Source organism: Hydractinia symbiolongicarpus, chromosome 8, assembly GCF_029227915.1.
Source record: "Hydractinia symbiolongicarpus strain clone_291-10 chromosome 8, HSymV2.1, whole genome shotgun sequence".
NCBI lineage: Eukaryota > Metazoa > Cnidaria > Hydrozoa > Anthoathecata > Hydractiniidae > Hydractinia > Hydractinia symbiolongicarpus.
The window spans coordinates 12,457,746-12,473,072 of record NC_079882.1 but is presented as its reverse complement, the minus strand read 5'-3'; the positions used below and the strand labels follow the sequence as shown (position 1 = coordinate 12,473,072).

General features: G+C 35.2%; 2 protein-coding genes across 3 annotated transcripts; one reads left to right on the top strand and one right to left on the bottom strand.

The window, feature by feature from the left end:
* The first annotated feature begins 6 nt into the window (after positions 1 to 6).
* On the top strand, positions 7 to 4,222 carry LOC130653755 (protein-L-isoaspartate O-methyltransferase domain-containing protein 2-like). Its single transcript, XM_057456272.1, has 4 exons — positions 7 to 871; positions 1,160 to 1,503; positions 1,834 to 1,948; positions 2,684 to 4,222. The coding sequence occupies exons 1-4, from the start codon at positions 631 to 633 to the stop codon at positions 2,899 to 2,901; spliced, it is 918 nt and encodes a 305-aa protein (XP_057312255.1). The 5' UTR covers positions 7 to 630; the 3' UTR covers positions 2,902 to 4,222.
* Positions 4,041 to 9,775, bottom strand: LOC130653739 (LIM domain-containing protein A-like). Of its 2 annotated transcripts, none has more exons than XM_057456254.1 (7): positions 9,600 to 9,775; positions 7,481 to 8,680; positions 6,829 to 6,975; positions 5,846 to 6,730; positions 5,323 to 5,704; positions 4,886 to 5,151; positions 4,041 to 4,720 (listed from the first exon to the last, which is right to left on the bottom strand). In XM_057456254.1, the coding sequence occupies exons 1-7, from the start codon at positions 9,634 to 9,636 to the stop codon at positions 4,047 to 4,049; spliced, it is 3,591 nt and encodes a 1,196-aa protein (XP_057312237.1). In that variant the 5' UTR covers positions 9,637 to 9,775; the 3' UTR covers positions 4,041 to 4,046. The 2 variants fall into 2 exon arrangements, with proteins under 2 accessions (XP_057312237.1, XP_057312236.1); XM_057456253.1 differs by having other exon boundaries at positions 5,840 to 6,730; positions 9,600 to 9,774.
* Between the last annotated feature and the right edge of the window lie 5,552 nt (positions 9,776 to 15,327).

Below are 15,327 nucleotides of genomic sequence, written 5' to 3'. Positions count from 1 at the left end.
TTTGGAATTTGAAGTATGTTTTAGCCAATCTAGGGGGCCAAAAGTTAAGAAATTTTCTTAGCCCGTCGGCCTCAACCATGGTCGGGCCTCTTTTGACACTGAATAATTTAGCCCCTCCACTTTCAAAATTGCTCCACCGTTAAAGGTATGGGATGTAAGCAAAAGTTTTAAGCCTTGAGATGAGCAAATGAGTGTCATCTTGGCTTATTATTTTACTGCTATATTATGTATAAATGCATTGATAATGTTTGAATACATATTTCTCAAACAGGTCTAAAAATACTAAAGTTTCCGTTGAGTTTAATCTTAATTTCCAAGCTGGAAAACAGGCTAAAACATTTTGACCGAAGCATAAAAAGGCTAAAAAGAAGAATAAAATAAATTGTCCAACATTGTTTCAAACAACCTGTTAACCGTTAAGTCAACATGACAACAGATGTCATACCACTTTTTTTTCAACTTCTTTGTTGAGGACAATAGAAGATTTATTGATTTTCTGTTTAGTCAGTGCAAAAGTACTAAAGTCCTGAAATTTCATTATTCTTCTGTATCAATCCGAATGTAAGATATAAATTTATTGTTGACATTTAGTAACATTCTAATACATTTTATTTCCTAAGTACATCCAGAATGGGTGGTATTGTGCCAAAGGGTGAAAATAATGATGAATTAATTGACCATCTGGTTGAAGCTAACTACATTACCAAAAAGGAAGTTGAAGAAGTTTTCCGTGCAGTTGATAGAGGAGATTTCTTTCCTGGAGAGTTTGTTGAGGATGCATACAGAGATCTAGCAATGAAAGAAAAGAATTTGCATATGTCAGCACCTTGTATTTACTGTGAGGTAATGGATAACATGGAATTAAGAGAAGGTATTTACTTATGAAATAAAAATCATTGATTTGAAATGATTTGTCTTCTTCTTTGGAATAAATACTTATAAACAAATAGACCACATTGTTTCCACAACTATCATTTTGTCACAAAAAAACTGCCTTTAGCAATATTGTCGATTCAACTAATTTTGAAATGTGCTAAGGTTCATCTTTTGTGGGACAATTTGATGAAAATCACCCAAATACTGCCTTGAAATACACAGTGAGTAGCAGAATCTGCATTAGCTATATGGTCTTGTTTAATTTTTTATTTGAATAATTTAGGTCTTTCATTTTTAAATATTGGCAGTGGCACAGGTTATTTATCCACATTGGTGGGCCTTCTTCTTGGATTTCATGGTGTAAATCATGGTATTGATATTCATGAAGATGTGTTAAAATATTCTGCACTGAAAGTTGAAGAATTCATGAAATATAGCAATGGGTTTGACAGCATTACCTTTTGCAAACCAGATTTTGTTTTGGGCAATGTTGAATGTATAGATCCAAGTTTTCGACATTATGATAGAATTTATTGTGGGGCCAGGATACCAACTGATAAATCTAGAGAAGAAATCAAAAAACTTTTAAAGGATGATGGGATTTTGATATATCCTTTTGGTGAACATGTATGAATGTCTTTATACCTACTAAAGTTGTAACACCAAAATAATACAACCATTTTCCAAACATTTATGTTCTTTGAGTTTCTGTTCATATGTTCTCTAAAACATTTAGTAAATTTACTGAAAAATATTGTATAATATTTTGTTTACCTATTATGCAAATCATTCACTTGTATAAAATCTGTAGGAAAAATAATTTCATGAAAAACTTAATAAGGCAGACAAGTTTATCTATACAGATAAAATACTTAAATGTATAGCATAACTCACACACAGCATAATATGTTTACTTTTTGTTCATATTTTTGCCTTCACTGAGTAATTTTTCTCTAGCTTCTGAAGTACAAAAAAACGCCTCCTTCTACATATGAAGAAACATCATTGCTGCATGTTCAATTTTGTGATCTTGTTGCAAAGCAACCTGATGATGTCAGTCAAATCAGAATATGTAAGTTTACACCCTGTGTGAAAACCTTTTTTTAAATTGTGGTCAAACTTAAAATTTGGACAGACCTGCAGAGGTCAAACTCTCTTAATCTTGCTCTGCTTTCTCAGAGCTCATTCGTTGCAAAACTTCATGGATATTCTAAGAATAATCTTAAACACAACAAAAATCTTCCTATACACAGGATGGTAGAAGGTGCACAAACCAACTGACACATGCGGAATTTAAACAGTTTTGTAGGAAGCAATTTTTTTGGGTGGGGGGAAGAGGGCTTAAACTTATTTTGCCTGTGATGGCAAACCATGGATTTGCCTAACGGCGAGATTATTAGAAATTAGCACCTCTTAATTTCTTATACAAAAATAAAATAGTGTGCCAAGTAAAATGTGGTCTCGAATTTTTCTGCAAGTCAGATGTTGAAAACATCCCAAATTTCTCTTTCCTTTCATGACTATTACAAAAATGTTGCCAATGGAAATCATATCCATATAATTTGTCGTTAGAACACTCCCTTTACTGTGGTTATCTGGTAAAAAACAGCAAATTTGGTGCAACGGATGGGTTTTAAAGCGGAGAAGGAAACAATATTTCTTTATTTTTGGCTAACCCGCCACTTGCCCTCTCCCCCACCCGGACCTACGGAACTGATGAAAAATCACGTAAAACTCTGAACACCTTGATAAATTTGAATTATTGGAATGTAGTTTGTTTCAAGGCTTTATGTGACCTCTTCATTAGATTCACAACCGTATTCTTTGAAAGCTTCAAGTCGGCATGTGATTTTGAAATGTTTATCGAAAGAACGACTACATATGGTGGAAGAACTTCCAATACCACGGCGTGTGGTAGATTATTTAAAGTTCTTTAGGAATCCAGAATGTCCGAGACCGAAAAAAGAAGTGAAAGTCCGCACTTTATCAGAAGAAGATATAAGCTTTCGAGTGGTTCTGCGATAATATTCAATTTGATTTCTCCGATTTCTTGAATTTATTTATAAAAATTATTTTTCATTTTTATTGTATATTTAATCATTATTTATAAGTTTGGTCAAGATAAGTTTGACATTTTGTTTTTTAAAAGTAAAAATGAAATTAACTATATAAGAGTCAACAAGAGAAAGTATGTTTCTCAAATATATTTTATCTAAATTTTGTTATACTCCAACTATCTTGTTATAATCTCAGATTTCTTGATTTGAAAAGTCTTGATTTATAATGAATTATATTAAAAAGGATATACCTTAATTCATGAGATTTTCACGCCTGATTCTTCGTGCATATAACTTTTGCACTCCCAGGTTTAACAGAAAATTATTTTTGCACTATCCTTACAGGTAAAAACGTTTGATCTACACCTCCATAATATACATTCTGCAAAATAAGAGAGTGTATCAAATATTAACATTTGTTTTTTCATAAGCTGATCGCTTTGGATAGCTGACTGGCGCGTAAAAGCTTGAACAATCTTAGATTTTCGCCAACCTGCAACGGCACTGCGTGGAATTTAGAAGTGCGCGAAAATTTCGTGAATAAAAGTATATTAAAATCTATTGTTTTTTTTTAACTGTTAAAACCCTCTAATTCTAAGTGATATCGATTATCTTCTCTTCCTATCGATAAACAAACCCGCAATAGCACGACATGTAAATATTAATTATTCCTTTATCTATATTAAAAAGTCTTTGAGACGGAAGAAAAATTTTTTTTAGACAGACGGTATTCGAGAGATCTTTAGAAAAGTTTGTGTTATTAGTGTAGTTCTTATCTACATGTATTTATTTACAATTCTTCAAAATTTAACATACTTATTGTGTATATATTCATATTGAACTGCTTTATATTTTTGTACAGTATATTTAGAAGATCTTATTTTATTTATAGATTGTGTTCTTTTTCATGTTAACTTTTATTTTATTTTATCAATGTCTTCTGAATTAACTTAGCTGTTGACTTTGCATTTCTGAACTAATACAACATTTAAGTCTTCCTTACTCCATGTTAACTCCACTGTTCAAGTATATTCTCTTTACTGTGTGGGAAATCCGTTTGTGCGCTCCACCGCAGAACATTTTACATGCCAGGATATGTGAATGTCTTTTCAATCATACGTCTAGTACTCCCATGATGTCCTCCACATCGTCGTTGCTCGTCTGAAAATCAGCGGACGTTCTAGTTGGTATCACCCTTTTTCTGATTCCCGTTACTGCAGTTTTTATACTATCCACTAACGCTGTTGTTGTATTGCCTTCTGGCATAAGACTGTTAATAACAGGATCAGGTGTCTTCGTGTTATTTACAGTTTGGTTGTCTGTATCGAAAGAAGTCGTGTTTAACGCATCCATTATCGTAATATCTGATGTGTTATCGTGTAATTGTTTTAAAATTTCTGTCTCATTTAAGACTGTTAGTGCATCATCTTCGAGTTTACGTTTGCGAGCTATTTCAGCTTCGATGCCAAAATCATGATTGCTTAATCCTAACAAGTTCTCATGAAAACCTGGCTCCTTGTTAACCAAGTATTGGCCAAGGAAATGAGTCATGTCGCTAGCTGATGCTCGATTGTCTAAATCAAACGTTTGACCCGTGTTTAATGTATTGGTACGACGATTACCAGATGCGTGATGATTATGATAATCATCCGTATGGTGTACATGGCCAACTTGGAACATAGGTAACTCCCTTTGAGGTGGTGTAAATATTGGCATGTATGGAGCTTGATGTGTTGCCGCTGGGTAAGTGTGGTCTTGCTCATAAGACACATGACCACCCTCGTGACCTGTTGAAGTATTTAGAAAAAATGGGGAAATTTTTACAATTAAAAGTGCAGGGTTTGTTAAAACAGACATATGCTTGATATTAGATCAATATCCTTAGCTCATACGAACTTAACCTTGTTGTAGTTAATTTTTAGACAATTTTCGTCAATTTTAGTCAATTTTACCTCCATGTTCTTCTTTGTGGTGCTCGTCTTCGTGATACTCTCCTTCGTGGTGTTCATCTCCGTGATGATCTCCCTCGTGAGCCCAACCTGCATGTCCATCGTGGTCATCATGATGTCTGTGTTCATCGTATTCGTCCCCACCATGTTCTCGACGGTGATGGTCCCAGTCTGTATTGCCGTGATCAGTTGTCTCATGAATGTGATCATGTGCTGGATGATCAAACTCATGTGTTTCATATTCGTGTGGATTGTCATGACCAGATACGCTGCAGAAAATATATATAGAAATACACTTTGAAAATACTATATATATGCCTAATTATCTTTATTCGTCTTACACTTAATCGATAACATGACAGTAAAGATATTTTAATATTCCTAAATCAACTATGAAGGGTGACAAGTTTGTTTTTGTTGACACTTCCACAATAAATTACCGAACAGAGTGTGCTGCATATTCTCCTTCTACTTCTTCATGCGGGTTATGATGCATGCTAAGATCTTCATCCATTTCTTCTCCATGAACATGAGGCTGGAACAAGCTGTTGTCATAGTGTAAATCGTGATGCTGATCTCGGCTTAAATAGTGAATGTGATTGCTTGGATCTACACCAATTTGAAGCACGCTTTGTGGGATTGGGGACATTACAGCCTCGTGATGGTGTTCGTCGTCGTCATGGTGATGATCGATGTCGATATCATGAGGATCGAATGGATTTCGTTGAAATTGAATCATTCTTTCTTCTTTTGTTAAATGGTGCTCCCCATGATGGTCGTCAAGGTGATGGTCGTCATGATGATTGTTGCCACCATATTCTCCTAAGTATAAACGCTTAATTAAGAGCATTTTGTGTATGTCAGTTATATACATATTCTAGTTTATTTTACCAGCTATATTGGGCTAAGAACTCGTTCTTTAATAATACTTTTGTTTTAGAATCGTGTAGTACAAACCTTTACCGTCGTGACAAATTCCATTTCTTTTCTCAACACAATGATCACCCTGAACCGAGCCGAATATTCTGTCATCTCCACTTCCCCTTGATCCAGAATAAGGTGTTGATTGTTCATAGCCCGAGTAGCCATGCATACCTAATCCCAAAGATACTGCTGGACCTGAGTGCCTTCCCCCAGCTGCTATAAGCGACTCATATTCCGGGCGCCTGTCATCTTGATGATGATCAGAGTTTTCTAGTCTACCTTCGTGGCCTTCACTAAATCCACCTGATTCTCTGTGTCTGTCACCATGATGGCTGCTGTCTTCGTCGTGTTCTCTCGCACGAGGATGGTATCTGTATGCACCTTCTATATCAGGATCTCCATGGCGAGGGGGTGGTGTGTCGCTATGGTGATTATATTCATCGTTATGATGGCGATGCTCATCCTGGTGTCGGTCGTCATCTCGGTAACGGTCATTTTCATGGTCATTAAATCGTTGACGGTCTTCATTATCCCCATGATCGTCATAATTTTTGTACATGTGTCTGCCCATATATTGATGATCTCTATCACTCGTGTGTCGGTTGATATCCCCTTGTACGTAGCTGTTGATTGGAAACCCATGGTTGTGTAAATCTGGTGCACCATGTAGTGGAGGTCGATTGCTACCATGGAAATTTTCGTCTCCCTCGCTATCACCTTCTCTGTCATGATTATAATGTCTTGAATTTTCTTGTCTTTCCTCATTGAAGTTTCTATTTTCGCCAATATCAAATCGATCTTCAGAGGGCGTTTGATCTTCATGAATATTGTGTGATTCCTTTTTTAATCTCTCTTCGTGTTCGTGCTCGCGTTCCTCTTGTTTGTGTCTCGTATAATCAGGATCGTTCTCTGCTGGAAAGTTATCTGCAACAAAAAAAAACATTGAATTGTACCTTCTTGGATGGTCGTGTTTTTATTATTGGTTTTTGATAAGGATTTGGGGAAATTTAACACCTTCTTACCCTTGTCTGAGACAACATATTCTGATTCTTGTTCGTCATCATGTTTTTCTTCTTCTCGATCATCATGCAGATTTTCTAGTTCCAGTTCACGTGTGGAAGCTTTCGTCAGTATAGGAATGAGATTTTTGTCGTTGCTGTCAATTTCACCTAGTTGAGTAAAAAACATAATAGCGTTAGTAAAAATGACATTTTCGTGACAATATACTGACTTGCAAATACATGATTGACACGCCTCCCGAAAGTCCTCATTTCTCCTCAATTTTAAAATTCTCTTTTTAAAAACTCCTTTGAAAGTATATTTTTAACAACTTTCTTAAAACTAATCAATTTTTGTTTTGTATTATTGTAAGACATTTCTCACGTTTTGATATTTATAGTGCGTCGGCTACATGAGTACAGCAATGTTTCTTCAGAAAAATATACCATCATCAAAAGGTTGAGAGTTCTTATTAAAAGTCTCGAAATCTCATTAAATTTGACTCTATAAAAATAGTGGCAACTCTGAAATACAGTCGCATTTACCATGGGGGCAGAACGTAAAGGTAAAACGTAACGAACGTAAACCTGCTTTTACAGTTTTGTGCCTCCTAATCTTAAAACTGTAACTGCAATCACCTCGCAAAGTGTTGTGAAACGGAATAAACAAAATTACCTGCTACATCGATAGGGTCATCCCCATGCAGTTGAATGCCATCATCGAACATTTCGTCACGTTTGCTACCAGTTACGTCTTTTGTAGTATGCGGCTTGAGAATTATTTTTCTTTTTGTTGTGTGGTCTTTTGGCATGTGGTGTCTTTTATGTGAATTGATATGAGATTTTGTGGTATAGCTATGAACGGAATTTTGCACTGAAATATTGGCATTTTGTAAAGCTTTCTCCAACGTAGAAAGCGTATTTTTTTTGTGGTGTTTGGCAGGATGGATAATATGAGATTTTGTGGTATAGCTATGAACGGAATTTTGCACCGAAATATTGGCATTTTGTAAAGCTTTTTCCAATGGTGACAGCGTTCTTGCTTTTTGATGTCCCGAATGTGAATTGATATTTGATTTTGTAGTATAGCTGTGAACGGAATTTTGCACCGATATATTGGTATTTTTCAATGCGTCGAGGAATCCTCTTTGATCAGGATTTTCGCCCTGTTTAATGTTCGATTTGACAGTTTGACTGTGTACGTGATTTTCGACTGATATATTGGTATTTTGTAAGGCTTTTTGTAAAGCCGAGAGCGTATTTTTCTTATGTCTTGATGGATTATTTACATGAGATTTTGTGGTATAGCTATGCACAGAATTCTGCACTGATATATTGGCATTTTGTAAAGCTTTTTCCAATACTGACAGCGTTCTTGTTTTTTGATGTCCCACAAGTGAATTGATATTTGATTTTGTAGTATAGCTGTGAACGGAATTCTGCACCGATATATTGGCATTTTTCAATGCGTCGAGGAATCCTCTTTGCACGGTGACATCCTTTTTGGCAGCATTTTTTTTACTTTTCTTCTCGAATCTTTGGCCATGTTTTTTCTGTAAACTTAATTTTTGGTTACCGTGTTTTTTAAAAGATCCTTTGGATTGGTTTTTATGTTTTTTTTGTGACAGAACACCTTTCTTCAAATATTCTGAAGTCTTTTTCTTACTGTCCCGATGATATTTTTTAATTTTCGAATCTTTTTTCATCGACGATGGCTTCTCTTCGGTTAAATATTTATGCGTTTTAAAAACATTCTGGTACTTATGTTTCTCGAGTGTCTGCCATTGTTTGTGATGGAATGGTTTGAGAAGATGAAGTTTTCTTCTTTTAAGTCGTTTTTCACTTTTGACATGGTGAACATGTAAAAGTAACACGCCTAAAAAAGAATCGTGTGACAAATTGTGTGATATATCGTGTGTATTGTGAGAAGAAATAATAGCAATTATGTAGTGTAGTAAATCTAACTTTTGTATCAAACTGCCAATCCAGGAAAAATTAGAAAGACATTAAGGGAAATTACCGAGCAAACGCCTGTGTTTCAAATAATATTCCAATTATCCAATTTGAACTAATTTTCGCGCAACGCACGTATTTTTGAGCGTTTTAATTTTCTTACAAGTTTAAATTTTGCCACAAGTTACAACGTAACAAAAGTAAAATTCTGGTTTTAGACAAAATTGTTAACTGTATTATTATTCTCGCAATAATGAACTTTGCGTACTAAACGCATGAGGTATAAAAGCTCAGATAAAATCTCGATCTTCAATTAAACAGCCGAGCGGTAAATCGATCATTATTAGTCGCTTAAAATGTAATGTGAAAACAGCTTAATGTTTGTAGTGTGTTTATTTACGTCAATGCATGACAACGTGACCACCATTATGAATCATAGTTTTTACCAAAATGCATCATTCAAATCTGTAAATCGAAAACAGTGTATTTCATTGTCGTAAAAATAATATCTTTATTGCTATTTTTCATCAGTCTTTTGGAATCTAGGAATAGATAACTTTGACGAGGTTGAATATGTTGTGTTTTACATTTTAGCTTTAAAATGTTCTTACATGCAGGAAAGATATTTGGCGAGCTGGATTTTTCCTAATATCTTCCTTGCTTTCTCCCTCTGCGTCATTCTCTGAGGCACGTCTGTTTTATTTTTTAACTGATTCTAAAGTTTTTATTTCGAAGAAAACTTTTTCATCGATCGCAACAAACAACACGTGTTCTTCTCAAGGAATAAACATTAATATAATTGAGCAAAAAGAGAAAATCAAAAGCATAAAATTTATTCTTACCTAAAAAGAAGCATTTAAGAACTATATTTAGTAACATAATTGCAGACTTAGCTGTGATTTAAACCACACATAATACATGCCATTTCGCCTTTACATTCCATTTTTTCTGGAAATTTTTTTTTTATAGATTTAGAGCCGCTAAATTCGCTTTGTTGGTTTTACATCCGCCATATTGACTCACTTTCTTTGCATGCATGAGCAAATTCGATTGAGCACAGATTATAACTCTAATTATAATTAACTGAAGACATATGTTCAAATTCAGTTGGGTCTCTGTTTGTAGCAATTCTATTTATTTTTTGGTAAGGGAGGGCGGCAACACAGCTTAAATAGTAGAGGCAAAAAACGTGAAAGTGAACGCTGAAAATCCACTCCATAATGATTACCACGACTTACAAAGAAAGATAAATGATACTAAATGGCACAACATTGCTCCTGAAAACTGTATTTTATCTCACAATTCATTAAGGAAGCATTATATAAAAGAAAGTCAAGGAATTTTTTTAAATTAATCTTGAAGAACAAAATGAGAAGGAGCACAAGCACAGAAATTTTGTGCTTGAATAATGTGCTTGTTCTCAATTGGATTACAAATATAAGGTACAATGCAAGAAAGAAGGGGTTTGACTTGACCTTGGTTTGCAAAGAAAATTGTGAATTAACAACATTCAGCCAACAAATGTACTATTGTCAAAAACGATGTGAAATGGCCACTTATAACCCTACAGTAAGCGAACACCGGGACCTAAAAGAGGACCGCTAAATAGGTTTTTTTCCAAAATTAGGTTACATTGCTTCAAAAAGCTGTTCTGAGGTGTTTGGCAACCTCATCTTCGAACTCTTGGGCCTTGGGGACAGATTAGGATGTTAGGTTTAGGTGGTACTTATAAAAAATTGTATCTGTCTCAGGAGACTGGTTTTGGGAGACAAAAAAAGAGCAAGCCATATATATTTTTTAAATATGCAAATACTCAACCTCTTCCACAGCGCATCTTGTATCCTTTTTGATATTAGCAGTTCATCTCATGTTCATGTTCATCTCGCCGTACCGATATAAAAAAACAAAAGTCGCCGGGAACAAGGTTGACAAATACTTCGAGATTATGCTTTGTCTTAGTAAAGACAATTTTGTTGCTAAACATTGTCGTACAGACAAACTTTTGATAAAAAAATTGTTTTGGACGCATTGTCGTGTGGTGTGGGCGTTTTTCTTTTAGAGAGTTTATTTCTAGAGAATAATATAAATTGGAACCTTGAAATGACGTCCACTGCTGTAGAGAGATGTTAGCTATAAAGTATGGAGGTTTTACTGTTTATTCCATACAAGGTACAGGATTTATCAAAAATCTCGACGATACGTACTAACCGGGGGACGAAATTACTATACAATATTTTCTCTCGCATCAGGGTTTTTAAGAAGTCCTGGATCGAGTTTACTTGCTTACTTACTTGCCATAATGGTTGTCGTTTGCCTCGATTTGTGCGTGAGGAGAAGTGCACAAACTTTAAGAAGAGGAGAGGACAAAGGAGTGAGGTCCAAAAACCTCGTATTGCTTGAAGCAACTCTATTTTAGAGGCAATTGTCAATTAACAAATAACTCCTTTTTTATTCTCAATCACAGCTCACTTTCCTCTTATTTCGCACGTAAAAGATCAGTCTACTTTGTTTCAGTCAAATTATCTTGGTGTCCCTTTCCTAGCAGGCCCAGCCTATTTTTGTTAGTCTTAATGTTGTTAGTCTCACTAGATTTTAGAATATACCCCATCCATTGCTTTTGAAAGGTCAGTTCTAAAGTAATTAAATCTCTTAGGTATCTACGTATACTATACTGTCCTTATTACATGATTTTCGACAATCTGAAACGTCCAACAAGTTGTGTGATTTATGTCTTAATTCTGTGTTTATCCCAATGCCAGATCCACTGGAAATATTCCATACAAGGTACAGGATTTATCAAAAATCTCGACGATACGTACTAACCGGGGGACGAAATTACTATACAATATTTTCTCTCGCATCAGGGTTTTTAAGAAGTCCTGGATCGAGTTTACTTGCTTACTTACTTGCCATAATGGTTGTCGTTTGCCTCGATTTGTGCGTGAGGAGAAGTGCACAAACTTTAAGAAGAGGAGAGGACAAAGGAGTGAGGTCCAAAAACCTCGTATTGCTTGAAGCAACTCTATTTTAGAGGCAATTGTCAATTAACAAATAACTCCTTTTTTATTCTCAATCACAGCTCACTTTCCTCTTATTTCGCACGTAAAAGATCAGTCTACTTTGTTTCAGTCAAATTATCTTGGTGTCCCTTTCCTAGCAGGCCCAGCCTATTTTTGTTAGTCTTAATGTTGTTAGTCTCACTAGATTTTAGAATATACCCCATCCATTGCTTTTGAAAGGTCAGTTCTAAAGTAATTAAATCTCTTAGGTATCTACGTATACTATACTGTCCTTATTACATGATTTTCGACAATCTGAAACGTCCAACAAGTTGTGTGATTTATGTCTTAATTCTGTGTTTATCCCAATGCCAGATCCACTGGAAATATTTTTAAAGCATATTTTTGAACTAAAATGGCTATAATACTTGCCAACTTGTGTCAGATATAAGTGGTTGCCATGCCACAAACATCACCCTATATAATTTCTTCTGTTGCTCAAAAAGCAGATGCAACATAAGTCTTCAAGTTTTGGACCCATAATATTGGTAATACGGAAGATATCAGGTCAAAGCCATGCAGTGTTGCCAGTGAACTGGGAAAGTTTTAGAGAAAAGTGAAATCACTTAATTTAAACCTGCACATAATACAGAAGGTATACACTACAAACCTCTCTTTGTCCAGTCAGATCTGTATATCTCAATTGGACAGTTAAATGCCTCCTGTTTGCTAGAAAAACATTCCATTTTTTACTATTTTGGTTTCTTTCTGAGGCGCTATCTAAGGCAATTTTTGTAAATAAAATTGCGATTTTCATCCAGTATAGAAGATTTTCAATGTTTTTTGTTTTTATGGGATTCTTGCGCATGCGCAGAAAAATCGAAAGGCAAAATTCAGCAGTCGAAGAAAGTCAAATTATGGGTTAAAAAATTTTGTACTGTGGCTACTAGCATCTTTTCACTGATCTAAATCTAAACTACATGCAAGCTATATTCTAATTTCAAGATCAGAAAATACCTCTAACCGAAAATACAGATTGGAATGGACTGGTGATGCATTAGAAAGAGGTTGGTCGATCAAGTAATGAAATTTATTGAAAGAGTGATTGATTAGTTACTTAGAGAAAGAATTGATATAGATAAGATTCAATTTGGTTTTGTTCCAGGGCGTGGCACTACAGATGCGATATTTTTACTCAGACAGCTTCTTTAAAGCTTCAGGAAACGTATTTAGGAAAGAGAAAGAATCTCTATTTTGCCTTTGTAGATTTAGAGAAAGCTTTTAATAGAATGCCACGTAAAAATTAGGTGTGGATGAGTGGCTAGTTATGATGGTACAGTCTATGTACAACAATGCTAGAAGTCGTGTCAGGATTAACGATTCACTTAGTGATCAATTTAGTGTAAATGTTGTTGTACATCAGGGGTCTGTACTTAGTCCTTTGTTGTTTGTTCTAGTCTTAGAAGCGCTGTTGATGGAGTTCAGAACAGGTTGTCCATTGGAGTTATTGTATGCAGATGATTTGGTTCTCATAGCAGAGTCGGTGGAAAAATTAGTTGAAAAGTTTGAGAAGTGGAAGAAAGGACTAGAAGAGAAAGGGCTAAGGGTGAACACAGCAAAGTCTAAAGTCATGATTAGTAGCATTGCAACCAAGTGGGACCTTGTAGTTGGAAAGTGGCCTTGTGGAGTTTGCAGGAAAGGGGTTGGTAGTAACTCAATTTTTTGTCAGACTTGCAAGCATTGGGTACATCAGAAGTGCAGTAGTATTGGTGGAAGGTTAAGAGCTGACATTCGTTTGTATGTAAGCGCTGCAAAGGTGAGATTATAAGAATGAAGTATTTCCAGCTTCAATGATGTACAACAGTGGTTCGTTAGAGATAGTTGAGAACTTCTGTTAAGGTGATATGTTGGGCAGTGAAGGGGGTGTTGGAAGAAGTGTTACTTGCAGAATAGGTTTTGCTTGGAAAAAGTTCAGAGAGTTACTTCCTTTGTTGACTAGCAGAGTCTTGTTAATTGAGTTAAAACGTAGGTTGTATGAGGCCTGTGTAAGAAGTGTTATGTTGTACGGTAGTGAGACATGGGCAGTGAAGCAGGAAGATCTTGACCGTTTAGAAAGGAATGGTATGAGAATGGTTAGGTGGATGTGTAACACCAGTCTAAGAGACAGAAAGAGTTCAGATAAGCTGAGAAGCAGACTAAGTATCCGTAGAATTAAAGAAGTTATCCAGATAAGAAGATTGAATTGGCTGGGGCACTTAGAAAGAATGGAGGGGGAAAATTGGGTAAGAAAGTGTAGAGACTTGATAGTTCCTGGGGCAAAGCCCCGAGGCAGACCGAGAAAGACTTGGCAGGAGGTTATAAGGACAGACTTGATACAGAGGAAGTTGAGTTTAGATCTAACACAGTCTAGATCGGATTGGAAGAGGGTCATTAATATACCCCGACTTATCGCCTGCATTATTTTGCCTGTCGATTTGCGTAAGAGGTCTGGGGATTATAAACAACATGCGTCACAATGAAAGTCATCTATGAAAATCACAAACTTCCCCAAATTATTTCTGAAATGCTTAACAGTGCTTTCTTAATTCCATTGATTTTTTCTCAGAAAAAAACACCTCAAAGTAAAGAGTAAAGAAAAATTTTTACTGTAGCTACCTATAAACAAGCTCTTTTAAGGGTTTTACACCAAACTCTGTTTATGGCACCATTTTAGTCTTGCCACAGGTACGATTCCATTTAATCAATTAGACTCACTTTCACTGATCCAAATCTTCTATCCATCTATCTTGAAGAGAAAACAATGTTTGGATAAGTAAAGCAAAATTTTATGGTCCAATACTTTGTATCTTGACCTATTCAGGTCACAAGGAGGTTAAAAATAGTATTACATATAATATAAAAATAGCTTACGTTGATTAGCCAACACACCTTTTTTCAGTCAAAACAACTTTTTAGTTATGTAATGGTATATAAATATTATTTCATTACATGTGGGTTCAAATTAGTAGATGACAATTTGCAAATTAGCATGTAGTGTGATAAGTTTGTCAGCGGAGTGTGGATCGAATCCCAATCACTGTCATGCAGTATGTAAGTTTTCAGTAAATAAAGATTCATCTGCACAATTCGCAATTGATAAACCTAATTCCTGTTTTTGCAAGTTAATTCAAGTCAGAAATGTGAATTAAATACTGCCATTAATTTCTTCTTCCTTTTTATTTTACCAGTGATGTTAATATTTGACAATGTGTGTCCTTTTTTTCTGTTTAATTCTTCTATTATTAAAAAAAAAATATGTTGATAGCATAAAAAAGTTGTAATTGTAACAAGAAATCAATAGCAAGTGGTCTACAGTGCTTCAGGGCCATCATATAAAGAAAATGTTCCCTTTTTTACCTGCAAATAAGTATATAAATTCGTGGTGGGACTTTACTTTTCACACTTGCACTATTTCAAGGTTATCTGTTCGCATGGTTGCAGCATATGTATCCATGACTCTCTCTTAAAAGGTTTACAAGATAAGCAGAAGACCAAAAAACTTTGATGAATAGACTTCAAATGGTGTATTCAT

What these genes read in the sequence shown, in the direction of transcription:
- LOC130653739 (XM_057456253.1), bottom strand. Translation starts at nt 9,636, where the DNA reads ATGTTACTAAATATAGTTCTTAAATGCTTCTTTTTAG. An exon ending in TCTTAAATGCTTCTTTTTAG is followed by an intron (nt 8,681 to 9,599) that starts GTAAGAATAAAT and finishes ATTCTTTTTTAG; the next exon opens with GCGTGTTACTTTTACATGTT. An exon ending in TATGCAGCACACTCTGTTCG is followed by an intron (nt 5,152 to 5,322) that starts GTAATTTATTGT and finishes TATTTTCTGCAG; the next exon opens with CGTATCTGGTCATGACAATC.
- LOC130653755 (XM_057456272.1), top strand. Translation starts at nt 631, where the DNA reads ATGGGTGGTATTGTGCCAAAGGGTGAAAATAATGATGAATTAATTGAC. An exon ending in TATATCCTTTTGGTGAACAT is followed by an intron (nt 1,504 to 1,833) that starts GTATGAATGTCT and finishes ATTTTTCTCTAG; the next exon opens with CTTCTGAAGTACAAAAAAAC. An exon ending in TGTCAGTCAAATCAGAATAT is followed by an intron (nt 1,949 to 2,683) that starts GTAAGTTTACAC and finishes CCTCTTCATTAG; the next exon opens with ATTCACAACCGTATTCTTTG.